Here is a 27,578-nt window from a genome sequence, read left to right as displayed (position 1 = left end):
TGCCCCAACTGAAAGACACAGACTGGGGACTTCCCTGGTGGCACAGTGGTTAAGAGTCCTTCTGCTAAATGCAGGGGACTCGGGTTCGATCCCTGGTCCAGGAAGATCCCACATGCCGCGGAGCAACTAACCCCAGGCACCACAACTACTGAGCCTGCACTCTAGAGCCCACACTCCACAACAAGAGCAGCCACCACAATGAGAAGCCCACACGTCGCAATGAAGAGTAGCCCCCACTCAATGCAACTAGAGAAAGCCGCGTACAGCAATGAAGACCCAACACAGCCATAAATAAATAAATAAATAAATAAGCAAGCAAGCAAGCAAGCAAGCAAGGAAGCAAACAAGATATCATTAAAAAAAAAAGAAAAAGACACAGACTGGCTGAATGGATACAAAAACAAGAGCCATATATACGGTGTCTACAAGAGACCCCTTCAGACCTAGGGACATACACACTGAAAGTGAGGGAATGGAAGAAGATATTCCATGAAAATGGAAATCAAAAGAAAACTGAAGAGGCAATACTCATATCAGACAAATCAGACTTCCGACTTTAAAATAAAGACTATTATAAGACACGAGGAAGGACACTACATAATGATCAAGGAATCAATCCAAGAACAAAATATAACAATTAGAAATATCTATACACCCAACACAGGAGCACCTCAGTACATAAAGCAAATGCTAACAGCCATAAAAGGAGAAATCAACAGTAACACAATAATAGTAGGGGACTTTAACACCCCACTTACACCAAGGGACAGATCATCCAAACAGAAAATAAAGAAGGAAACACAAGCTTTGTTAAATGACACATTAGGCCAGATGGGCTTAATAATTTGATATTTATAGGACATTCTATCCCAAAACAACAAAATACACTTTCTTCTCAAGTGCACAAGCAACATTTTCCAGGATAAATCACATTTTGGGTCACAAATCAAGCCTCGGTAAATTTAAGAAAACTGAAATCATATCAAGCATCTTTTCTGACCACAACACTATGAGACTAGATATCAAATACAGGGAAAAAAACTGTAAAATATACAAACACATGGAGGCTAAACTATACACTACTAAACAACCAACAGATCACTGAAGAAATCAAAGAGGAAATCAAAAAATACCTATAGACAAATGACAGTGAAAACACAAAGACCCAAAACCTATGGGATGCAGCAAAAGCAGTTCTAAGAAGGAAGTTTATAGCAACATAAGCCTACCTCAAGAAACAAGAAACATCTCAAATAAACAACCTAACCTTACACCTAAAGCAATGAGAGAAAGAAGAACAAAAAAACCCCAAAGTTAGCAGAAGGAAAGAAATCATAAAGATCAGATCAGAAATAAATGAAAAAGAAATGAAGGAAACAAGAGAAAAGATCAATAAAACTAAAAGCTGGCTCTTTGAGAAAATAAACAAAATTGATAAACCATTAGCCAGACTCATCAGGAAAAATAGGGAGAAGATGCAAATCAATAGAATTAGAAATGAAAAAGGAGAAAAAACACTGACACTGCAGAAATACTAAAGATCATGAGAGACTACTATAAACAACTATATGCCAATAAAACGGACAATGTGGAAGAAATGGACAAATTCTTAGAAAAGTACAACCTTCCAAGACTGAAGGAGGAAGAAACAGAAACTATGAGCAGACCAGTCACAAGTAATGAAATTGAACCTGTGATTAAAAATCTTCCAACAAACAAAAGCCCAGGGCCAGATGGCTTCACAGGTGAATTCTATCAAACAAGTAGAAAAGAAAGCTAACACCTATCCTTCTCAAACTCTTCCAAAATACAGCAGAGGGAGGAACACTCCCGAATTCATTCTACAAGGCCACCATCACCCTGATACCAAAACCAAACAAAGATGTCACAAAAAAAAGAAAATTACAGGTCAGTATCTCTGATGATCATAGATGCAAAAATCCTCAACAACATACTAGCAAACAGAATCCAACATCACATTAAAAGGACCATACACCATGATCAAGTGGGGTTGATCCCAGGAATGCAAGGATTCTTCAATATATGCAAATCAATCAATGTGATACACCATACTAACAAAGTGAAGGATAAAAACCATACGATAATCTCAATAGATGCAGAATAAACTTATGACAAAATTCAACACCCACTTACGATAAAAACTCTCCATAAAGTGGGCGTAGAGAGAACCTACCTCAACATAATAAAAGCCATATATGACTAACCCACAACCAACATCATTCTCAATGGTGAAAAACTGAGAGCATTTCCTCTAAGATCAGGAACAAGGCAAGTGTGCCCACTCTCACCACTATTATTCAACATAGTTTTGGAAGTTTTAGCCACAGCAATCAGAGAAGAAAAAGAAATGAAAGGAATCCAAACTGGAAAAGAAGAAATAAAGCTGTCACTGTTTGCAGATGATATGATACTATATAAAGATAATCCTAAAGATGCCACCAGAAAACTACTAGAGCTAATCAATGAATTTGGTAAAGTAGCAGAATACAAAACTAATGCACAGAAATCTCTTGCATTCCTATACACTAACAACAAAAAATCAGAAAGAGAAATTAAGGGAACACTCCCATTTACCACTGCAACAAAAACAATAAATACCTAGGAATAAACCTACCTAAGGAGGTAAAAGACCTGTATGCAGAAAACTATAAGAAACTGACGGCGGGGGGGAGACACTGATGAAAGAAATCAAAGACGATACAAACAGATGGAGAGACAGACCATGTTCTTGGATTGGAAGAATCAACACTGTGAAAATGACTATACTACCCAAAGCAATCTACAGATTCAATGCAATCCTTATCAAATTACCAATGGCATCTTTCACAGAACCAGAACAAAAAATTTTACAATTCATGTGGAAACACAAAAGACCCCGAATAGCCAAAGGAATCTTGAGAAGGAAAAACAGAGCTGGAGGAATCAGGCTCCCTGACTTCAGACTATACCACAAAGCTACAGTAATCAAGACAGTATGGTATTGGCACAAAAGAAGAAATATACATTAATGGAACAGGACAGGAAGCCCAGAGATAAACCCATGCACATATGATCACCTTATCTTTAACAAAGGAGGCAAGAATATACAATGGAGAAATCTAGCCTCTTCAGTAAGTGGTGCTGGGAAAACTGGATAGCTACATGTAAAAGAATGAAATCAGAACACTTCCTAACACCATACACAAAAATAAACTCAAAACGGATTAAAGACCTAAATGTAAGGCTAGACACTATAAAACTCTTAGAGGAAAACACAGAACACTCTATGACATAAACCACAGCAAGATCCTTTTTGACCCACCTCCTAGAGCAATGGAAATAAACAAATGGGACCTAATGAAACTTCAAAGCTTTTGCACAGCAAAGGAAACCATAACCAAGATGAAAAGACCACCCTCAGAATGGGAGAAAATATTTGCAAATGAAGCAACTGACAAAGGATTAATCTCCAAAATTTATAAGCAGCTCATGCAGCTCAATAGCAAAAAAACAAACACCCCAATCCAAAAATGGACCGAGTACCTAAATAGACATTTCTCCAAAGAAGACATATAGATTGCCAACAAATACATGAAAAGATGCTCAACATCACTAATCATTAGAGAAATGCAAATCAAAACTACCATGAGGTATCACCTCATACCAGTCAGAATGGCCATCATCAAAAAACCTACAAACAGTAAATGCTGGAGAGGGTGTGGAGAAAAGGGAACCCTCTTGCACTGCTGGTGGGAATGTGAATTGGTACAGCCACTATGGAGAACAGTATGGAGGTTCCTTAAAAAACTAAAAATAGAACTACCATATGATCCAGCAATCCCACTACTAGGCATATACCCTGAGAAAACCATAATTCAAAAAGAGACATGTACCAAAATGTTCATTGCAGCTCTATTCACAATAGCCCGGAGCTGGAAACAACCTAAGTGTCCATCATCGGATGAATGGATAAAGAAGATGTGGCACATATATACAATGGAATATTACTCAGCCATAAAAAGAAACGAAACTGAGCTATTTGTAATGAGGTGGATAGACCTAGAGTCTGTCATACAGAGTGAAGTAAGTCAGAAAGAGAAAGACAAATACCGTATGCTAACACATATATATGGAATTAAAAAAAAAATGTCATGAAGAACCTGGGGTAAAACGAGAATAAAGACACAGACCTACTTGAGAATGGACTTGAGGATATGGGGAAGGGGAAGGGTAAACTGTGACAAAGCAAAAGAGAGGCATGGACATATATACACTACCAAACGTAAGGTAGATAGATAGTGGGAAGCAGCCGCAGAGCACAGGGAGATGAGCTCAGTGCTTTGTGACCGCCTGGAGGGGTGGGATGGGGAGGGTGGGAGGGAGGGAGATGCATGAGGGAAGGGATGTGGGAACAGATGTATATGTATGACTGATTCACTTTGTTATAAAGCAGAAACTAATAAAAAAATAAATAAAAAAAAAAGAGTCATGTATCACAATGTTCACTTCAGCACTATTCGCAATAGCCAGGACATGGAAGCAACCTAAGTGTCCATCAACAGATGAATGGATAAAGATGTGGCACATACATACAATGGAATATTACTCAGCCATAAAAAGAAATGAAACTGAGTTATTTGTAGAGATGGATGAACCTAGAGTCTGTCATACAGAGTGAAATAAGTTAGAAAGAGAAAAACAAATACTGTATGCTAACACATATATATGGAATCTAAAAAAAAAAAAAAAGGTTCTGATGAACCTAGAGGCAGGACAGGAATAAAGATGTAGATGTAGAGAATGGACTTGAGGACGTGGGGAGGGGGAAGGGTAAGCCAGGATGAAGTGAGAGAGTAGCATGGACATATATACACTACCAAATGTAAAATAGATTGCTAGTGGGAAGCAGCTGCATCGCACGGGGAGATCAGCTCGGTGCTTTGTGATCACCTAGAGGGGTGGGATAGGGAGGGTGGGAGGGAGGTTCAAGAGGGAGGGGATATGGGGATATATGTATACATATAGCTGATTCACTTTGTTGTACAGCAGAAACTAACACATCATAAAGCAATTATACTCCAATAAAGATGGAAAAGAAAAAAGAATAAATGGAAGCCACTAAAGGTTTTAAGGCAGAAAAGTGTGTTAGGAGTGTGTGTGTATGTGTGTTTAAAATAAGAATGGTCACGTCCACAATCTAATATTGAACACCGGCTACCATGTCATCTTATCTCACACAAAGTAACACTTAAAAACTTGTCACATTTCCCAATATGAGATAGTTAGTACACCTGATAATATAGTGAGTGTAATATAATGAGAAATTAAATGTTAGCTTCATGGCTTTGTTTTTTTTCAAATTTTAGTCAGTCATGGCGATGATTCTATCATTCAAAGCATTTACTTTATTACAGTAGTATTCTATACACACACACACACACACACACACACACACACACACACGAAAAAGATGCCCAGGTGCTCTGAATGGTGCTATCTTCAGTCACAAAAACATTCCATATGTTACCCAGAAATCACCCAACCTTGCCTTCAGTACTTACATTCACAGGAAAGCAAGGTACAACTTAGCCAAGTGCCAAATGACTTTAAAGTTATATAAATCATCTTATTACAAGCAATTCGTTTTTGTCAAAACCTCAGATGACTCGGACACCTGACTGAACTAAATAAGTATACTGATTAGTATGGATATATGAAATAACTTCTGAAGGCATTCCAGAACTTTTAAATGTCACTAAGTGCTTTTGGGGTATGAAGGATGGGAGTAGGTTATAATTTATTGTTCTAGCAGAAGTCTTGCTTGGTGAACTAATCACTGCCCTCAAATAGGCTCATAATCTAAAATATGCTTACCTTCTTTAAAGCATCCTGTATCACACCAGACTTTTCCTTTAGCAGGTCTACAACACAAAGGGCCTCATCTTCAGAAAACATCATAGTCTTCAAGGACAGAAGAAAATCTTTAAATTTTACTTCAGCATTCTCTTTAAAAAAAAAAGTTAACATTTAAAAGATATAAGTAACAACTTCAGCAAAGGTAAAGCACCAAGAATTCTTGACCCAGAAAGTCAGTAACCAAGAGAAAACAGATTTACATTTCAGGTCAAACAACAATTAATGCTCTAGTCTACGGAGAAAAAGTGTTTATCTATTTTAATATAATAATTACATTAATAATTACATTAACTAAAAATTTGCTCAACCTGCAGAATATTTTTTATGTTTTCTTAATTGGAAATATAGTTGATTTACAATGTTGTGTTAATTTCTGCTGTACAGCAAAGTGATTCAGTTATACATATATATATATATATATATATATATATATATATATACACATTCTTTCTTAGATTCTTTTCCATTATGGTTTATCACAGGATATTGAATATAGGTCCCTGGGCTATACAGTAGGACCTTGTTGTTTATCCATTCTATGTATATAGTGGTTTGTATCCAAACTGCAGAATATTAAAGTGCCAGTATACCCTTACTTTAAAAAAAAAAAAAAAAGCAAATGTCTAATATATGCTAGTATCTATACTAAGTATGTTCACAAATATTCTCATTTAACCGTAATACTCACGACTTATGAGCCAAATTTTACAGATGAGAAAATAAGCTCGAAGACAATTACAAAAAGGAAGTCTGATTTTACAAACATCAAGTATATACAAGCAATCCGGACATTTTAAAAATCCATGAGCCAAACATCTCCTGACTCACCCACTTCGATTCCCCTAGGGTTCTTATATTAGGCAACAGCTGCCTCTCATTAAAAGCAAATGCCACCCATTAGACCCAAAGGTGCCCAGAGCTTTTAATACTTCAGCTACATTATAAGTTTAAAAAGGCAGTTGTGTGCATGTATGAGAACAAGGGGTATATGGAAACTCTGTACTTTCCACTCAATTTTGCTATGAACCTAAAACTGCTGTTAAAAAAAAAAAACCTATTAAAAAAATAATATGGAGTTCCCTGGTGGTCCAGTGGCTAGGACCCAGCACTTTCACTGCCGTGGGCCCCGGTTCAATCCCTGGTTGGGGAACTAAGATCCCGCAAGCCATGTGACTCGGCCAAAATAATAACAACAACAACAACAACAATAATAATAATAATAGTAATAATAAGGCCGTTGTGAATTAGCATAGAAAACTCTCAGAGAGAATAATAGAAGGGAACAGATTACCAGACAGCAAAACAGCTATGAAATCTTAGGCAAGTCAAAGCCCAATGTCCAGCTCTACAAAACTAAGAAGGTGGATTAGAAAACTACCAATAAATCTTTTACTACAAAGATTCTATTAGTATTTTGCAATTCATTGCTTCTATGAGAAAACACACTCACTCCATCAGAACTCAAAAATGTGTTTTTTTCAATACAAAAGATTGTCACATTCTGTATATTACCTTTATCAGCTTCAATCTTCAGTTTTTTAGCCCCTGTTTTCTGAATTCCTACTTGGTCAGGTTTAATCAGATCAATAACCTCTCTCTTATCCACCACAGGATTTGAATCAGCATTATCCATCAAAGGAATATAAGTTGTTGCATGAATAAGGGGTTCATCTACCAAGACTGCAATTTAAGTTCAACAAAATCATAATTACTCAGCATTTTTTATAACAGAGTAATTAAATAACATGTAAGCACAATTAAGTTTAATGATAAATGCAGTTATTTTCAAATCTCTAATACCAGCTCAATTTGGCTTGAAACAACTCAAAACACTCTTCTAATTAAGAAATAGCAGTTCAATATTATTTTATAGCATATCATTTAGGTTACCTAAAGTGTATCACACATCTCCTCTAATAGTATCTGAAAATTTCTTCTTATACATCCCTATACATTTTAGTTAGTTCTCATGTTTCTCCTGATTTAACTAAGAATCCATTCACATTTAATTAGTGCTCAAGGAAAACTATTAATTTTTAATGTATGTTGGTACTTTACTGACCTCTTATTCCAACTGGTAATTCTTAACTGAGTTTTTTTCCTTGCTAGATACAAAATTAGTCACTGTTCCTTGCAGATATCTTCTCATTTCTAATAGTTATGCCTCTAATTTATATGGTACATCTTACTACACTAGTTAAGACTTCCAGAACCACATTAAAAGTGGAGGAAGGAAGGCTTCTTATTTTGTTCCTAATTTTAATGGGAAAAGTTTGAATATTGAAGTCTAATATCTGTTGGTTAGAGACACAAACTTCCACACCCATATGGAAGTCTCTCTATATCCCTACCTTAAAAAAAAAAACTCTGGGGCACATACAGTTCTTTCATTTAAAATCTATAATAAATATTCAATATTAACAAATATTTTGTGATAATATTTTTCTATACCTGATTGCTTGATATATCATGATTTTAATGCAAATAACAGAATTTCATCTTTTCCCTTTCCAATTTTACTATTTTCTAGCACTAGTTGATATCACAGCCCAATATTATAAAAATCACTGTTTAATCTATGTAAATTTCATAGCTAAGTCTTCTGTGGACAATTCGGAACAGATAAAAATTGCTCCATCACTTTTAACTGGATGCTTCTCATACACACATGCAAATTATGTTTAATAAATAATTAGGAATGTAGGGTAATGATAAATTTAACTAATGTTCTCAAGCATAATCTTTATGTGATATTAAAAAGTACAAATATTTCAGGAATACTTTTCTTCTATAGAGTTTGTATGCTATTAACATTATTTTCAAAACTCAGCTATGAATGAAAATGTTTATAAATGCTTCTGTCCTTTTATAAATTTCATATAAAGTCTTCACCACAAACTTATACCCTAACCATCTGTCAAAGCACCATGGGCTTCTATTAGTTTTAAAGCTGTTATGGTACACATTAAGCTGGAAATTAAAGAGCATGTGAGGTCTCTAGGTTCCTTGTCGTACTGGACTTCTCTAGAATTAGTATTTATAAAATACGTATCTACACATTTCACCATTTTCAGTCTTTTGCTTCTTTGATGAAACCTTCTTCTTTCCTGATCCACCTTCTTGTTTAGTCTCTTGATGCAGGGGTAATGATTCTTGCTTTTTTGACGGTGCCATAAGAGGTTCCACCTTTTTATCCTGATCGTCTTTATTAAAAATAAATGAAAAATCATCATAGCAAACAATGAACATACCAGAAAAGATTCAATTATTAATGAATACTTCCTAAAATGCTTTACCACCAAAATTTTAAACTCTGATATACAATTCTCTCACTTATTCTAGCTTTCTTACTGTGCCACATATGCTCTTTAACTTCATCAGGACTTCTAGTACTCGCTCCTTCTTTTATATCCCATTTCTCAGCCACTCCTAGCCCTACTCAGCTTTATAGGCATGGTCAAATCCCTTATCATCTTAAAAAATAAAACCCTTCCCACCACTGTAATTCCTAGCCTCCCACACCCATTTCCTTTTTATATTGACCAAAGAACACTCTGTACTTCCTTTCCTACCAATCATTTCTCAACTAATTACAACCTGATTTTTCTCTCTTCCACTATATCCATGAAAGATTTTATCAGGTCCCTAGTGTCCCAAATGCCATATTCTATCAATAATATCCTTTAATCCTTATTTGAATTCTACTTAGCATTTCATACTGTTGTTCTCTACCTCTTTAAATTACTCTCCTCTCCGTTATGCTAAGTGAAATAAGCCAGTCACAAAAGGACAAATACTGTATGATTTCACTTATATGAAATACCTAGAGTAGTCAAATTCATAGACACGGAAAGTAGGATGGTGCTTGCCAAGAACTAGAGAGAGGGAAGAATGGGGAATTAGTGCTTAACGGGTACAGAATTTTAGTTGGGAAAGATGAAAAGTTCTTGAGATGGCTGGTGGTGATGACTGTGCAAGAATGTGAATGTACTTAATGCCACAGAACTTATACTTTAAAATGGTAAATTTTATGTTACATATATTTTGCCACAATAAAATAAATTTTAAAATTCAGCTCCCATGATAATTCTTTTCTTACACTTGGAATATTCCTTTGCAGTCTCCTTTGTAAGCTGTTCCTACTGAATACCTTATATGCTGGTATTCTTCAGGATTGTGTCCTCATTTTAAACACTTTCCTTGAATGATCTTCTCTACACCCACGACATCAACTACTACCATCATGCTTAAGGCTTCTGAATCTGTAGTCTAGCCTTATGCCTCTGTACTTACATTTCCTACTGCATTCTCCCTATGTAAACAGCCCCTATAGGCACCAGAAACACAAACTGAAAGCATTCTCCTCTCGGCACACATCCACTCTCTCCCCATTATTCCCTCTTAAAGCTATCAACATTTACCAATCAGAGCTTGGGTAATGTTTTCTACAAAGGGCTAAACAGTAAATACTCTGGTTTTGTGGGCCATTTAGACTCTGTCACAACTATTCACCTGCTGTTGCAGTGTGAAAGCCAGCCACAGACACAGGTTAACACATGAGTGTGGCTGCATTCAAAAAAACTTGATTTATGGACACAGAGGTTTGAATTTCATATAATTTCCATATTTAACACAGTATTACTCCTTTAGTTTTTTTAATCCATTTGAAATATAAAAACCATTCTTGGCTCATGGGCCATAAAAAAATGAGAAGCAGGCCAGATTTGGCTCACAGGTTGCAGTTTGCCTACCCTGACCTAACTTAGAACTTAGAAATTATCTTTGATCCTGCTTTCTCCTCTATCTGCCATATCCTATGCATAACGTTAGTCATGTCATTTTTGCTTTGCAGACCTCTCTAACCTCCTTACTATTTCTTCTGTCACTACCACAGTTCAGTCCTTCAACTTAACTCTGGAAAATAATACCCTCTTAACAAGTGTGCCTATATTAAACACTGCCCTATGAAACTTGTCTTCCCTAGTTCTGCCAAAAATACCTTTCTAAAATGTAAATCAGACCATGTAAACTAAGCCTGCTTGAAAATCTTCAACAATGGCCAAATTACATCCCAGCTCCTTAGCACTGTATACAAAAATCATCATGATCTACCCACTCCATTAGCTTTTCAGCTTTGTTTCCTACCACTCCCTACTTCCCATTTCATGGTTCAACAATACACTGTACTCTTGCATCTTTAATGCCTTTATGCATGATCTTCTGCCAGTGGGGAATGAGATCCCACTATTTGCTCGATGAAGTGATTCATTCTGGAAGACCCAGCTCAGGCACTGCCTCCTCTGTAAAGCTTTTGACCCATGGTGCCCATAAGCACTAGGTGTTTTGGCTCCGTACTATTTCTATACTTTGTATTTTCCTTATATAAGTCACATTTCATTATTGACTTACATGTCCTTCTGTCCCCTTTACTTTTTTTTTTTTTTTTTTTTTTTTTTTTTGTGGTACGCGGGCCTCTCACTGTTGTGGCCTCTCCCGTTGCGGAGCACAGGCTCCGGATGCACAGGCTCAGCAGCCATGGCTCACGGGCCCAGCCGCTCCGCGGCATATGGGATCCTCCCAGACCGGGGCACGAACCCGTATCCCCTGCATCGGCAGGCGGACTCTCAACCACTGCGCCACCAGGGAGGCCCTGTCCCCTTTACTCTTATTTCTCTAGTACCATGCTTGATCAGAGCTGGCAAGCAAATATTTAAAATCCAGTATAACTAACTTAATACTTCACAAGTTAAGATACGAAAACAACTTAATAGTGAACACAAGTCCTTTTATACAGAGCAAACTGTGTGCAATTTCAACCATCAGCACACCATTTCTCACGTCCTTTCTGTTGTACCTATTAAGCTCTCTCCTTGGAACACCCTATCCACCAAGAAAAACCAGCTAGTACTTATTCAACCTTTAAGATTAACTTTAGGCATTACATGCTCTAAGTGGCCCACCTTAGAACTCCAACACTGGTTTAGACATACCTAGCTCATTATACTAAACTTTTTATATTATAATAACTTATTTCTGTTTGTATCTACAACTAGCATGAGGCTACCCTGAAAACGCACACTTCATCTCTGCAGTCCTAGTACCTAATATAATGCCTAGCACAAAACAGATGTATGATAAATGTTTGCAAAATTAATCAATCAAAGGTGAAAATGATATCTGATTTTTCTTTTCATCTTTAATTGCTATCACACTGATTAGAAAGTACTGGTTGAAATAAATGTAAACATCTCTAACTACTGATATTTACAGGTCCTCAGTAGTTTTATATATTTCTATAATATATATTATATTTTATATATTTATATTTTATATATATAAACAGATTTTATATATTTCCATTAAAGGCCTTTTCCACATTTGTAATGTGAAATTTAGTTTTGAACACTGTTTTATGCTCAGTACTAATTCTATCAGCAATTAATGAAAGAAAACACACAGTGAAAAGGATAATGATCTCGATTTCAGATTCAGTATTTAACATTTGTGTGCACACTTAACAAAGTATCTGAACTTCAAACTCTAAAGTTATTAAAACAAATATAACCATGCAATAAAGTTGAATAGATTACAATACCGCTTCCATTTTTAGACTTCTTCTGCCCTGCTTTCTTCTTTGAGGCAGCTGCTTCCAAGGGGGGGGTGGGCTGTTTAGTAACTGGGACAGGTTCCACTGTTTTGCATGGAATCTTTGATATATCACTTTCTTTGGTGACCTGTTCTTCTAGTACAGGCTTGTGCTTCTTTTCCTTCTTCTTTCTTTCTCTAACACTACTTGAACTTTCAACCACATTCAATGGAACAGGTACAACTTGTTCATCTTCCACAGCCAAGGCATCAGATAATTTAAAGTCCCGGGGTACACTCTCAGAATCAGATTCATGGAGGTTCCCATTTTGGAGTTCTTTCTTTTTATTCTTTTTCTTTTCTGCCTTCTTTTTATCTGTTTTAGTAGGAATAAGCTTTTGTTCTCTTTTCTGTTTTGCAAGAACTTCATCATATAATGTTTCTTTCATGAAAAGCCAGAAGAAGAGGAAAATTACTGTAATAACTACTGAAGGAATAAGAACAATAAAATATGTTGACTCATAAAACTCCATGGTGCTTTTGTTAATGTGATCCTATAAAACCTAAATGTGAAAGAAGGAAAAAACAAAAACAAAAACCTGAGTCAGTCTTATTAAACACAAAAAACCTCTGTTCTTTCAAGTGGTATTTCATATTTAACCTGATCTACAAATCTGAACAGGTTTTATAAATCACATACTTGATTACTTTGCCAACTACAATTTGAATATACTATTTAAAAAAATGTGTGGTAACTAGGAGTGTAACACAGCCTTCCATTTTTAAATCATGTGAAAAGGTTCTAACGGAAGGAAAAAAAACTTAGCCATTCATTACTTTTTCCCCCAAAATAACCACTTTTGACACTATTAATATTTAGTTTTCCTCTTACTGTACAATGTTCATGAATACTACTATACATGGAAATAGAGAGGCATTAACTATTACCAACACACTAGATATCCATTAAAAGTACCACACTCTTAACTGCAAAGAAAACAAAGGTGGTTCATTCCTTCACTTAAAGATTTAAGTCCATTCACAAACTGTGAGCACCTTTATTCCAGTTAACTAACAGCCTTATGACATGGTGGGATACAACAAGGATATGGAAATATAATACAGTAAAAAATCAAAATGCTAGGATATGTCATTTGGCACTAAAATAAATTACAAATAAGATACTTTTCTCAATTTTTTTCAAGGTACCTCTTACTGTAAAAAAAGTTACACTGCAGGGCTTCCCTGGTGCAGTGGTTGAGAGTCCGCCTGCCGATGCAGGGGACACGGGTTCGTGCCCCGGTCTGGGAAGATCCCACATGCCACGGAGCGGCTGGGCCCGTGAGCCATGGCCGCAGGGCCTGCACGTCCGGAGCCTGTGCTTCGCAACGGGAGAGGCCACAACAGTGAGGGGCCCGCGTACCGCACACACACACACACAAAAAGTTATACTGCAAAAACAAGGGCAAACACCATCCTCTCTTAATAATGTTTAATTAAGAAGCAAAATTTTTAATGGTATTAACTCAACCCTGGACTTACTCAGAGAAGGTTTTAACAAGATGAAGGGGAAAAGGAATCATGTGCTAACAAAATACTAAAAGGAACTTTATACAGAATTGTTCTTCGCTGATAATTCATGAACTATCCAAGATTTTTAATTTATTAAACATATTTTACTGTGCCTGTTAGTGGTCACCCAGAAATGCTTTTTGAAAGATGTTTTTTTTTGTTGTTGTTGTTGTTGTTTTTGTGGTACGTGGGCCTCTCACTGTTGTGGCCTCTCCCGTTGCAGAGCACAGGCTCTGGAGGTGCAGGCCCAGCGGCCATGGCTCACGGGCCCAGCCGCTCCACGGCATGTGGGATCCTCCCGGACCGGGGCACGAACCCGTGTCCCCTGCATCGGCAGGCGGACTCTCAACCACTGCGCCACCAGGGAAGCCCTAAAAGATGTTTTATTTTTGGTTTTCTGTTTGTTTTAACATGACCATCTACAGGCTACAAAGCCTGTCCAACTTGGCTGGGGAGTTGGGGGAGAAAAAGGACAAAACAATGAGTTAGAACTCTATGGATTTTTGCTTTGAGGAAAGAAAAGAGGCTAAGGCACTTAGCAGCAACCACAGATGCTGAAAAAAGGTCAAGTCAAAGTCAGAAGGGCTTTGATGAACAGCAAACTGCAGCCGCATGCAACTTAGGTCTTAGGAGAGCAAAATCTATGATGAAGCAGAGCAAGAAGCAAACGTTCAGGGAGAAAAGAAGCCATGAGACCACAAGAACTCTGAAACACATATTCCTCAAATGTTCTGATGACTTTTCTAGTTCCCTTTTCCAGGTACCACATGAGCCTGGGAAGAATCATGATTTCCATTTTGGGATTTTTCAGGAGATTCCCTTCACACAATTCAATTCCCAGTCATGTGAGCTCTCTTTCTGCAACTAGGAAGAGCCCAACCAAAACACCAAGGCAAATTTAAAGTCAAGAAAGTGTTTGCATTGCTTTAATCCAATATTCCTGATTCTTTATCCCAAGAAATTTACAAAGAAAAGCATATATAAAGATGTTCATAGCAATATTACATATAATACAAAAAACTGAGATAGAATATACAACATCAGAATGGGTTAAATTAGCAAATATCAACTCAGTAAAACACTGCTGTTAAAACTGTAGATACTGAGACTTTCTTAAATTCAATTAAATACTGAATAGTCAAAATCACAGTTTTACTTGTATGATCAAAACATCTCATGTATAATAGGTTATTAAGATGAATATGTAAATTAAAGAGTTGTGCCATAATCATGGGTGCAGTCTCGCTTGCCTTAATATTTTAAATTTTGTTAGTTTAAGAGAAACTCATAAAAGTTTTAATTCCTTGCTTATTTTAAAAAATGGCAAAATGAGTAAGTACTACAGTATCAATCAATATACCATAGTTTTACATTATACCCATGGGCATAAGAGTAATATAAAGAGGGGAAAAAAGGTGGCAAAAGGAAACTGGGAATGAAATCCAGGGGAATACAGGGAAAAGAGCAAAGACAGGAAGAGATTTTTTAATTTGGGGGGTGGGGGCGTAACGGAAAAATAAAAGAAACAGGAAAGAGAAGGAGAGGTTGAGACAATTAACTTAGCTTAAGGTGACAGGAATCAGGTCATCAAAATTTTCTAAGTCCACAGTAGCAATTCAACGTACGTTTGTTGAGTTAGAAAAACATGGAGACAAGCAGAGGCTCAGATTTTGAGATGATAGCGAAAGTCACCAATGTTAATTTCTTCCATATTATCACATTCCCTTTGTAATATTAAGGACCTTTTAACCTAATCACACCTTAAACCTTAATAGAACCCAATTTTAATGTAATTAACAGCTAATGGTGGTACAGATTTCTCTGTCAGGTGAACCAGGAGTGAGCTATCCATGGGTTTCATAAGAAACCAAGCCCAACCAGTGGCCTTTGGACATAAATCTTTCTAGAAACTTATGAAAGATATTGTTCCTCTTTCTCAAAACAAACAAAAAAGTGTACATACTAAGGTGTACATGTAATTTCACAACGTTTCGGACTCCCTGAAAGATATGCATGGATCCCAGGTTAAAAAAACCTGCTCTAGAATAAGAAATAAAAGTTTTCATCCCTGCCCTTCCCTACCCCCCCAAAACCCAAAAATAGATAACAGAATGGATATATATATATATATATTCTGTGTTTCATCTAAGTATGTATTATGAATGCTAATCAAATAGTTTTAAGATTCTATTTACTTGCCTTCCTGTAACTTAGGTTTGTTCATACAAAAATTGAGCTGCACCACTGAGTTAAATTTTGTAAACTTCTCAGAAGGCTCGACAATCTCTTCATATTAATATAACAAATAATGTGAACACTAAAATTTCAAATAATATAATTGCTCCTTGATTTTATTTTTACAAGTTCAAGAGAACTACTTAATTTAAAAAGATAAAGCTATATACATAATGATGGGCCCACTGTTTATAATGATAAGGCAATGAAATTAAGTATGGGACATCTACAGAAACATCATACATTTAAACATCACACCATCTGAAATAACACAGTGTAATGCTGTAAAATACATTACCTAACAAACAAGCTGAAAATTATTTATGTTGAGCACAATTAAATACAGTCTGAGACTACAAAAAAAATGAGAATCATTACATTTTTAGAGTAAAATTACAAATATTTTTAATATATAGTTCATTGTTCAACTTTTTAAATTTTTTCTACATTAAAACAAATTTAAGTAACCGTGCTGAATGCACAATATTACACTTTTAAAAGTTTAAATAAACACAAATTTAAAAAGAACCGTTACTTATATATTACAAGGAAAAATGTAAGCAGTTTGATAGGTATACTATTGAATTTCAAGTAAATGTAAGAATTTTGAAATCTCTTTCCTTACTACCACAGTATTTTAGTTACTCTTGCCTCTGACATCATTTTCTTTAAACTAAAAGAACATTTAAAACAAATGACAACAAAAATCTAATTTTATAAATTATCTGTGCTTCAATTGATAAAAGTATGTCAACTGGAGTGACTCCACAGAACCAGTAAGAAAAATATAACAAAAATTCAAGACTGAAGTCTGAACAAACTGAAAGTCAATTTTTTTCCCCTGATGTATACCGAACAACATACAAGCAAGCATATTTGTAAAGAGCAAGCAAAGATTTGAGGGAAACGTAGTTTTCAACCCAGAAACACTTAATTTCTTAAAAGTTCCTGTATAAATCTGTAATGTCTGAACAACTAAATGAATACACCTTTAAAAGATATACAGGCACCAAGAGTAGCCTACAAGAGCTTTATTCAATGTACAACATAGTTATATTATTACTAGAAGTAGCTGTGAAACCTAAGCTGAAAGCTCTTATCACAGGTTCTTTGTAAAAATAGAGTTCGTAAGTTAAAAAGTCTATCTGTAACCTGATCATGCTGAATCTAAGTAGTCTGCATTCTAAACATGCCATGTTTCTCTTCCTTTAAATCCATAATAATATCTTATGTTGTTTTTTTAATGTTCAAGTTAATCTTTTTAAGGAAAACTTTATTTATGGAAGTACCATACACTGATAAAAAGTATATTCATGGACAAGTATCACTTACTCAGATTTCCATTACACAACAGAAGTTATCTACAGTATTTTCTGAACCCTTCTTGGTAAAATGTGATTAAACATTATGGTGTCACTAACCTTCAAATAAAGTATGCATGTCATATTCCAGATATATCCCGAAAAAAAATAAATTTTAAGACTGATAAACAGCAATATAATAAAGCACTAAAATAAAGTCAAAAGTCTTGACTTTTGGTCCCAATTCTGCCTTGGCTCCAGGGGTCTCTAAAGTCCAAACTACTTAACATGATCTTGGAAATGCCAAGACAAAAAATTTAAGTGGTTCCAAGTTGGTGGTGCCCATAGTGCATGAGGCAGAAGTGAATGCACATCTTCTTTGGTATATTGCTCCCTCAAGCCAGGAACCTCAGGATTTCCAAAGAAGACTGTCATCCAGATAAGAGCCCACAACACAAAATGACAGAAGCCACCATGAGCAAGAGGCAACAAAAATAAACTAAGGAACCACATCCCTAAAGATTCAAGATACTGGAATTAATAGATATAGATTATAACATACACACATAAAGAAGAGGTAACTGGAAAAATGAGCAAAGAACAGAAACTATCAAAAGTAACTTGGTAGATATGAATCAGTTAGGACTTCTACAAATAAAAATTATAATCAAAATTTAAAATCCAATGGATAGGTTAACACAGGTGCAAGGACATCAATTAAAATGACTATTTCAATAGGCAAAATAGATCTGATGACAATGAATTAAGTCGATGCAGATAGAGGACAAGGCAACTATTAGAGCATGGTGAAGGACTTCCCTAACAGTCCAGTGGTTAAGACTCTGTGCTTCCAATGCAGGGGGCGCAGGTTCAATCCCTGGTCGGGGAACCAAGATGGTCCCACATGCCACTTGGTGCGACACCCCCCCCCCAAAAAAAAGAGCATGGTGAAAGTGAGGAAGGAGTCTAAGACAACTCCTATGTTTCTAGCTTGGACGAAATCTGTAAATTATGAAATCACATGTCAAGTTCAAGAATACAGGAATAGGTTTTTGTCTGGGAGTTTTAGATATGATTTTGAGGAATATAAACTACAACCAGCTACAGAATATCAGCAGTCAATTGAGTAGACAAAATCAGCACTAAGAAGGCACTACAGGTTCTAAATTGGGGAACCAAAAGGAACAACTCTCTAAAAAGTCCAATTTCCCCTCCTCCCTAGTATCAAATCTAAAAACCTTTGCCTTGTCCTTTGTATCAAATCTTCACTTATCCTTCAAAACACAGCCCAAATCACACCTATGAAAATATCTTTTCAACTACCATCTTCCACAACAGTCTATTAATTCACTTTGTATAGTTATTTAGCACCAATTAGTATACGTCAACCTTGTTTTCCAGGGCATTCTGAATAAACAACAGTACAAAAGGCCACAATGCCTGCCCTTATAGGGTTAACATTCTACTAAAAGGAAGACAGTCCAGCAATTAATATACAGTATATGAGACAGAACACAACCTGACACATTTGAGCAAGAACAATAAAGACAATGTGGTTAAGTATAATGAACAAGAGGAAAAGTAGTAGAAGATGAGGTTAAAGAGATCATTTGAAGGGGGCAGGGGGCAGTGAACAAATCATGTAGTTTCTTACAGGCAAATGGAAGGGCTGTGGCTTGTACTGAGTAATATGGGAAACCATCAGAGGGTTTTGAGTAGAAAAAGGGTATAGGGAGAAGGTGACAGCAGGGAAAACTTAAGAGACAACTGAAGTAATCTAGGCAACAGATGATCAGAGCAAGCTGGTAGCAAGAGGGGTAGTAAAAAGTAGTCAAATTCTGAGTACACTATGAGGGTAGAGAAAAGATGATTTGCTGAGGACTGGAAAACAGGGTGTGAGAGAACAAGCAAAGACAAAGTCAACTCCAAAGCTTTCAGACTAAGCCAAAAATAAGAGTTGCCCTTTACTGAGATGGGGGAAGTGTGGAAAGGACATGGTTGGGGTTAAAGACCAGGAGTTAGGTTTTAGACAGGTGGAGATATCCAGCAGACAGCTAAACAAAGAGTGCTTAGGCAGGTGAGGAATACATGCTAAAAATATAAATTTAGTTGTACCCAGCATATAAATTATATTTAAAGCCATAAGCTTGGATAAAATCACCAAGGAAATGGGTATAAACAGAGCCCAGGTCTCAAGACAGAGCCCCTGGACAATTCAACAACAGGAAGATGAAGAGGAACTTGCAAAGGAAACAGCAAAGGAGAAGTAGAAAGAAAATTAGGAGAATGTCACCCTGATTGCTAAATGAATAAAGTATATTAAGAAAGAGAGATTAATCAACTTTGTCAAATGGTGTTAGTAAATAAGTACAGTAAAAACTATTGATAGAAATTGACTATTGGATTTTAGCAACAGAGACATTAGTGGTGACTATGACCAAAGCAGTAGAGTGGTGGTGATCAAAACCTGACTGAAATGAAGTCAAAAGTGAGAACTCCAGCAGGTGTGAACAACTCTTTGGAGAAGACTTCCAGTGAAGTAATAAAAGAAATGCAATGGAAGCTGGAGGGGAATATGAGGTTGGGGCTTTGGTTTTTAAAGTTTTTAAAGGCAGGAGAAATAACAGCATGTTAATATGCTGATAAAGATGATCCGGTAGAAGCGGAAAGACTGATGATGCAAGAGAGTGAGGGGTGAGGGACAATGCTCTCAAATGGCAAGAGGAAAAGAATTTGGTGTACAAATTCTGAAGAGACTAGCCTTAGATGGAAACATAGGCAAGGAGGTAGATACAGTATAGAAGTTTGTAAAAATTATCCTCCTAACGTTACTATTTTCTTAATGAAATGGGAAACAAAGTTTAGTTCAGAGTAAGGGTGGAAAGGGTGGCGCTGGTGGTCCTATAAAACACATTATAATTATTACATTGTTATTTTTTACTTATAAATTTTGTTCATTTTGATTCTCCACTTAAATTTAAAACTTTGGAGAATACAGGGTGCTTAGCAGTGTTGCACAAATAGATTCACTGACTTTAAATGAATTTATGATCCACCTGAGGAAGTACATAGTATCAATAAAACAGAGCATAAAAACCAAACCTGAGCCTCAATGAGGTCTACTCTTCCAGCTCAAGCACCTTGCCTACAGATATTTCTCTTCCTCCTAAAATCCTAGAGCACTTATTCTCTATGCACAAATTCATAGCATTCTATGAGACAGAGGATAATTGTGTAACAATTATAGGAAAGTAGCAATGTGCTGCAGTGTGATAAAAGATAAAAGAACAGAAAATAATGGAACTCAAAACCTAAAATAGATTCAAATTGATTTTTAAAAATTTAAGAATCAATTTATCTGATCGTTCAGATCAAATAAAGATATCCAGACAGATTAAAATTTTAAACTTAAGAAAATGTATAAAATACTTGGAAGAAAACACAAAAAAATAAGTAGATTCACCTTATATTGTACAGCTGTATATGTTTAAAAGTTTACATGTGTATTAAGTCTACAGTAAGTTTTTAAAAACTTGATTCTACAAATAAATAAGAAAAAGACACCAATGAGAAAAACAAATTATTAATCATTTACTGAAATGGCCATCAAAATATAAAAACTTACCTAAATTTCCATTCTCTACACCAAAAGTATAATGTCCCCAGAGCCCACAATACAATTATAAAATTATCTTTTAAAATAAGAGGAAAAACATTCAAAGCAACCAAAAGATAAGATAATCTAGCAAATCAAACACTGAGTTGCCTGACATGGGAGCTCCATTTACAACAGCTTTTTAAAAATTAACTTTACAGATTACACTGAAATCTTAAAGCTGAGGTGCAATTTCTCCTTGTAAACTGCAACATGTACTTGTTTCTATGACTCACACAGTATTAACATACCCTTTAAGTTATTTCAGCAATACCCATTCTAGAGAACTGCTACCCCAGTCTGAAACAAATCCAACTAATACCAGAGATGAATAATGAAATTTCATTTCTCCATTAGTTATCGTATTACAACACATGAAACTTCTATTTCGTTTTTTTTAACCAAACTTACTTTTTTTCCTTTAATACAAGACTAGATAAATCAGTTTGAACAGCTTCTCCAAGAAAATGAAAAGTATCTGTGTAGCTGGTAGCTGCTGAGAGTTATACCAATATCTTTCAGACTTCTGCTTACCCATCAAGCCCCAACTAGTCCATTCTCCCAGGAAAAGACACTGCTCATTTAAAAACATATCCACAGGACTTCCCTGGTGGAGCAGTGGTTAAGAATCCACCTGCCGGGCTTCCCTGGTGGCGCAGTGGTTGAGAGTCCGCCTGCCGATGCAGGGGACACGGGTTCGTGCCCCGGTCCGGGAAGATCCCACATGCCGCGGAGCGGCTGGGCCCGTGAGCCATGGCCGCTGAGCCTGTGCGTCCGGAGCCTGTGCTCCACAACGGGAGAGGCCACAACAGTGAGAGGCCCGCGTACGGCCAAAAAAAAAAAAAAAAAAAAAAAAAGAATCCACCTGCCAATGCAGGGGACACGGGCTCGAGCCCTGGTCCGGGAAGATTCCACATGTCATGGAGCAACTAAGCTCGTGCGCCACAACTACTGAGCCTGCACTCCAGAGCCCGTGAGCACAACTACTGAAGCCCGCGCACCCAGAGCTTGTGCTCCGCAACGAGAAGCCACCGCGCACCACAACAAAGAGTAGCCCCCACTCGCCACAACTAGAGAAAAGCCTGCACGCAGCAACAAAGACCCAATGCAGCCAAAAATAAACAAATCAATAAGTAAATTTTAAAAAATTGAATTAAATGAATAAATAAATAAAAACATATCCACAGGAGATAACCTGGTTAAAAGTTTATTCTGTAAAGAAAGCTAACTTATGATAACTTAGACAAATTAAAAGCTTTAATACCAAAAATTTAATAATACATTTAAATAATCAGTATTTCAAAACAATATGTAAAAGTTACAAAGATTATGAAGATAAATCATCAAAATTGTTCAAAAATTAACACCGTTCAAAAATTAACATTAAAACATGAAGTTCACACCAATGACGTAATTGTAAAACAGCTATACCATATATACAAGACTGCCTTCCCCTAAAATCTAGTCTTGACCTACCTTTACTTTTTCACAAGGCCTCCGAGTTGGAAACGGCCATCTAATTAAAAGACTGGACCCAGCTGAATGGTCAGTGAGCCTATGCTTATGAGGAATCAGCACCTCCCATAAGCTCCTTTTACAAAGACATTAGAATATTCTTCCTAGTTGTGATCCAAAATCTTTTCCTCCTGTAACTTCTCCTTGAGGCCCTCTAAGTGCCCTAACCTACTCATCTATGTCCAATCCCACTACAACAAGGCAGTCCGAGTAATGTATGGTACCAGTTAAATTTATCAACAAACAAAACCTACTTCAAACCCTATCATCCTTTAGGAAAGTTTTGCTAGGGTATTAAAAGTTGATCGTAATAGACTGATAAAATAACTCTTAAGTACATCACCGTAGGTCACTCAACAATTAAAGTACTAAAATAATAAAATGTTACATTTATTCTTGCCTATTCCTAAAAAACACATAATACTTAAGATCATTTCACAAACTAAACATGAAATGTAAATGACAAGCCAAAAACGTCAAATAATATCCAAAAAAACTCTAAGGGAGCTACTGGAAAAGCTTCACTATAAAACAAGAATCTTTACATCTTGCCCAAGAACTGTCAAATAAATGCAACATAAAAAGCCCCAAATACATGTGAAAAATTTAGTATATAATCACAGAGCTATTTCATATCAGTAAGTAAATCTATGGATTATTTAATAAATAGTATCAGCACAAATGACAGCCATTTCAGGGGGAAATTCAGCCCCTACCTCAATTATATATGGATCAAAGTTTTAAAGGTTAAAAAGTTAAACCATGAAAAAACTAGAAAACAAATGTATTTCTTTCAATCTAAAATAATTTTGTTTTGTAAAAGGCTTTTTCTATGTCTCATGTAAAACCCAGAGCCATAAAGGAAAAAACTAGAAAATCTGACTAGAAAACATTGTAAAGACTGTATGGGAAAAAATAAGTGACTAACTCAAAAAAGACAAAGGTCTGGTAGGCTTAACTTACAAACATCACCTGCAATGTGAGAAAAAGATGAACCTGGCCGGAGCCTGTTCGCATCGACTGACCAGAGTCCACAAACTCCATGCTCCGAGCCCGTCCGGATGGCCCTGACCCCCAGCTTTCTGTCCTTTGAAAACACTAAGAATAATATCCCTGCATCAATTTTTACTAGAGCCAATTACCTGTCATGCCTGGAACAGGTATCGTACCCAGATTGCCCTTAGCCCCAATAACGACGAAGTCCATATCTATAAGATGGAAGCCAGTGGGTGAAAATTCATGAACTCAAGGAGCACAATGGACATATCACAGGTGCCGACTGCACTCCCAAGAGTGACTTCATGGTCACTTGTGGGGCTGACCGCAATGCCTACATCTGGAGTCAGAAAGATGGTATCTGGAAGCCGACCCTGGTGATCCTGAGAATTAACGATGCAACCACTTCTGTCAAGTGGTCCCCGCTACAGAACAAATTTGCTGTGGGCAGCGGAGCATGACTCATTTCTGTTTGTTACTTGGGAGTCCGAAAATGACTGGTGGATAAGCAAGCACATTAAAAAACCCACTCGCTCCACAGTCCTCAGCTTGGATTGGCATCCCAACTATGTCTTGCTTGCAGCAGGATCCTGTGATTTCAAATGCAGAGTGTTTTCTGCCTACATTAAAGAAGTGGATGAGAAACCAGCCAGTACACCCTGGGGCAGCAAGATGCCTTTTGGTCAGCTGATGTCAGCGTTTGGTGGCAGTGGCACTGGCGGCCGGGTGCATGGGGTCAGCTTCTCCGCCAGCAGGAGCCACCTGGCCTGGGTCAGCCACAACAGCACCGTGTCCGTTGCCGATGCCTCAAAAAGTGTGCAGGTCTCAACTGTGAAGACAGAGTTCCTGCCTCTCCTGAGTGTGTCCTTCATCTCGGAGAACACAGTCGTGGCTGCTGGCCATGACTGCTGCCCCATGCTCTTTGACTACAATGACCACGGCTGCTTGACTTTTGTCTCCAAGCTAGACATCCCGAAACAGAGCATCCAGCACAACATGTCGGCCATGGAGTGCTTCCGCAACATGGACACGCGGGCCACAACTGAGAACCACAACACGGCCCTGGGGATGCTGCACCAGAGCAGCATCACTCAAGTGTCTATTCATGAGGTGGACCAGCAAGATTGTCGCAAATTTTGCACTACTGGCATCGACAGAGCCATGACCATTTGGGATTTCAAGACCTTAGAGTCTTCTATCCAGGGCCTTGGGATAATGTGAAGCTGAGCAAGCCTCCCAAATCCAGCATGAGGACAGGCTACACTGGGAAGCTCTGCCATTTGCATGATGGGGAGGAGAGCCAGCCACCAGGAAACACTGAAGACACATATGGCGCAAACCTTGTTGTGTGTTTTGTTTGAGGATAACTGGTAAAGTGTTGGTTTTTTAAAAGCAGCAGTGATTTGGGTTTTCTTTTTTGTTTTGCTCTTTCATTCTATTCTTGACCAAAGCTTCTCTTTAAATAGTTTATTATGGAAAATTGTCACACTAACTTAAAGGAAAGGGTGGGGGTGGTATGTAAATTGTCTGCTAAAAAATTAAATAAAAATACTGGACATGGAAAAAAAAAAAGATGAACCTGAGAGAGAAAGGTTAAAGGACACATTTAGAAGATTCCTAGGGGGAAAAAAGATATCCAATAAATACATATACAGTACACTATTAACCCAAAGAGGAACACACCAAGACAGATTGTAATCAAAATGACAAAGATCAAAGATAAACAGAGAATACTAAAGCTATACGGGAAAAGCAACAAATAACATACAAGGAAACTCCATAAAGCTATCAGCTGATTTTTCAGTAGAAGCTCCGCAGTCCAGAAAAGAGTGGCATGATATACTTAAAGTGACAAAAGGGAAAAACCTACAACCAAGAATAGTCTGCCCAGCAAGGCTCTCGTTCAGATTTGACGGAGAAATCAAAAGCTTTCCAGACAAGCAAAAGCTAAAAGAAGTCAGCACCACCAAACCCTCTTTACAAAAAATGTTAAAAGAACTTCTCTGGGCAAAAAAGAAAAGGTCACAACAAGAAACAAGAAAATTATAGAATGAAAAAGCTCACCGGTAAAGGCAAACATAAACGTAGGAAATCATCCATACACAATGCCAGTAAGGAGGTTTAATTAAAAGACTGAAGTAGTAAAATCATCTATATCCACATAAGCAGTTAATGGATACACAAAACAATTAGATGTAAACTATGTTATCAAAAACAGTAATCACTGGAGGGAGAGAGTACAAATGCAGGGTATTTTAAATGCATTTAAAATTAAGAGATCAGCAACATAAAACAGTCATATATATATATACATATATATATACACATACACATAGACACATACATATATACACTGCTATACAAAAACCTCATAGTTAGGTACAAACCAAAAATCTACAATAGATATACACACAAAAAAGGAAAAGGAATCCAAACATAACATGAAAGATAGTTATCAAATCACAACACAAGAGAACAAAAGAGGAGGGGGGAAAAAGACCTACAAAAACATAATCCAAAACAACTAACAAAATGGCAATAAGAACATACATGTCAATAATTACCTTAAATGTAAACAGACTAAATGCTCCAACCAAAGACACAGACTGGCTGCATGGGTACAAAATCAAGACCCATATATATCTGCTGCCTACAAGAGACTCACTTCAGATCCAGAGACACAATCAGCCTAAAACTGAGGGGATGGAAAAAGATATTACACACAAATGGAAATCAAAAGAAAGCCAGAGTACCAATACTTACACGAGACAAAACAGACTTTAAAATAAAAACTATTACAAGAGACAGAGAAGAACACTACATAATGATCAAGGAATCGATCCAAGAAGATGTAACATTTGTAAATATATATGCACCCAACACAAGAGCACCTCAATATATAAGGCAAATATTAACAGACATAAAAGGAGAAATAAACAGTAACACAGCAAGAGTAGGGGACTTTTAACACCCCACTCATATCAATGGACAGATCATCCAGACAGAAAATCAATAAGGAAACACAGGCCTTAAATAACACATTAGATCAAATGGACTTAGTTGATATTTATAGAGCATTCCACCCGAAAGCAGCAGAATACACATCCTTTTCAAGCACACATGGAACATTCTCCAGGACAGACCACATGGTAGCCCACAAAACAAGCCTTGGTAAATTTAAGAAAACTGACACCATATCAAGCATCTTTTCTGACCACAATGCTATGAGACTAGAAATCAAGTACACGAAAAAAACTGCAAAAAACACAAACATGCAGAGGCTCAACAATATGCTACTAAACAACCAATGGATCACTGAAGAAATCAAAGAGGAAATTTAAAAAATACCTGGAGACAAATGAAAATGAAAACACAACAGTCCAAAACCTATGAGATGTAGCAAAGGCAGTTCTAAGCAGGAAGTTACGTAGCAACAAAGCTTACCTCGGGAAAGAAAAAAATTCTCAAATAAACAACCGAACATTAAGCCTAAACCAACTAGAGAAAGAGGAACAAACAAAGTTAAAGTTAGTAGAAGGAAAGAAACTGAAGATCAGAGCAGAAATAAATGATATAGACTTTAAAAAAATAGAAAAGATCAATGAAAGTAAAAGCTGGTTCTTTGAAAAGATAAACGAAATTATTAAACTTTTAACTAGACTCATCAAGGAAAAAAGGGAGAGGGCCCAAATCAATAAAATCAGAAATGAAAAACTAAAAATAGAGTTGCCACATGAGCCTGCAGTCCCACTCTTGGGCATATATTCAGAGAAAACTATAATTTAAAAAGATACATGAACCCC

General features: G+C 36.7%; 1 protein-coding gene and 1 pseudogene across 11 annotated transcripts in view; one reads left to right on the top strand and one right to left on the bottom strand.

Annotated features, from left to right (window-relative positions):
- KTN1 (kinectin 1) overlaps nt 1-27,578 on the bottom strand; it is a 120,714-nt gene that overhangs the window by 66,098 nt on the left and 27,038 nt on the right. For 8 of the 10 annotated variants that reach the window (XM_079699009.1, XM_079699012.1, XM_079699013.1 and 5 more), the window contains exons 2-5: nt 12,512-13,064; nt 8,982-9,119; nt 7,429-7,596; nt 5,875-6,005 (exon numbers count right to left, since the gene is read on the bottom strand). In XM_079699009.1, coding sequence (XP_079555135.1) covers nt 5,875-6,005; nt 7,429-7,596; nt 8,982-9,119; nt 12,512-13,034 — 960 coding nt within the window. In that variant the 5' untranslated portion in view covers nt 13,035-13,064. Of the gene's footprint in view, nt 1-5,874; nt 6,006-7,428; nt 7,597-8,981; nt 9,120-12,511; nt 13,065-27,578 lie in introns of those variants that run through there. The other 2 variants (XM_079699015.1, XM_079699010.1) reach the window with 2 other exon arrangements.
- On the top strand, nt 23,927-24,996 carry LOC307050574 (actin-related protein 2/3 complex subunit 1A-like; annotated as a pseudogene). Its single transcript has one exon. The product of its transcript is annotated as an actin-related protein 2/3 complex subunit 1A-like (transcript).

This window comes from Hyperoodon ampullatus (genome assembly GCF_949752795.1).
Source record: "Hyperoodon ampullatus genome assembly, chromosome: 3".
In the NCBI taxonomy this organism is placed as follows: domain Eukaryota; kingdom Metazoa; phylum Chordata; class Mammalia; order Artiodactyla; family Ziphiidae; genus Hyperoodon; species Hyperoodon ampullatus.
The sequence above is the reverse complement of the archived record's forward strand: the minus strand, read 5'-3'. Positions and strand labels throughout refer to the sequence as shown.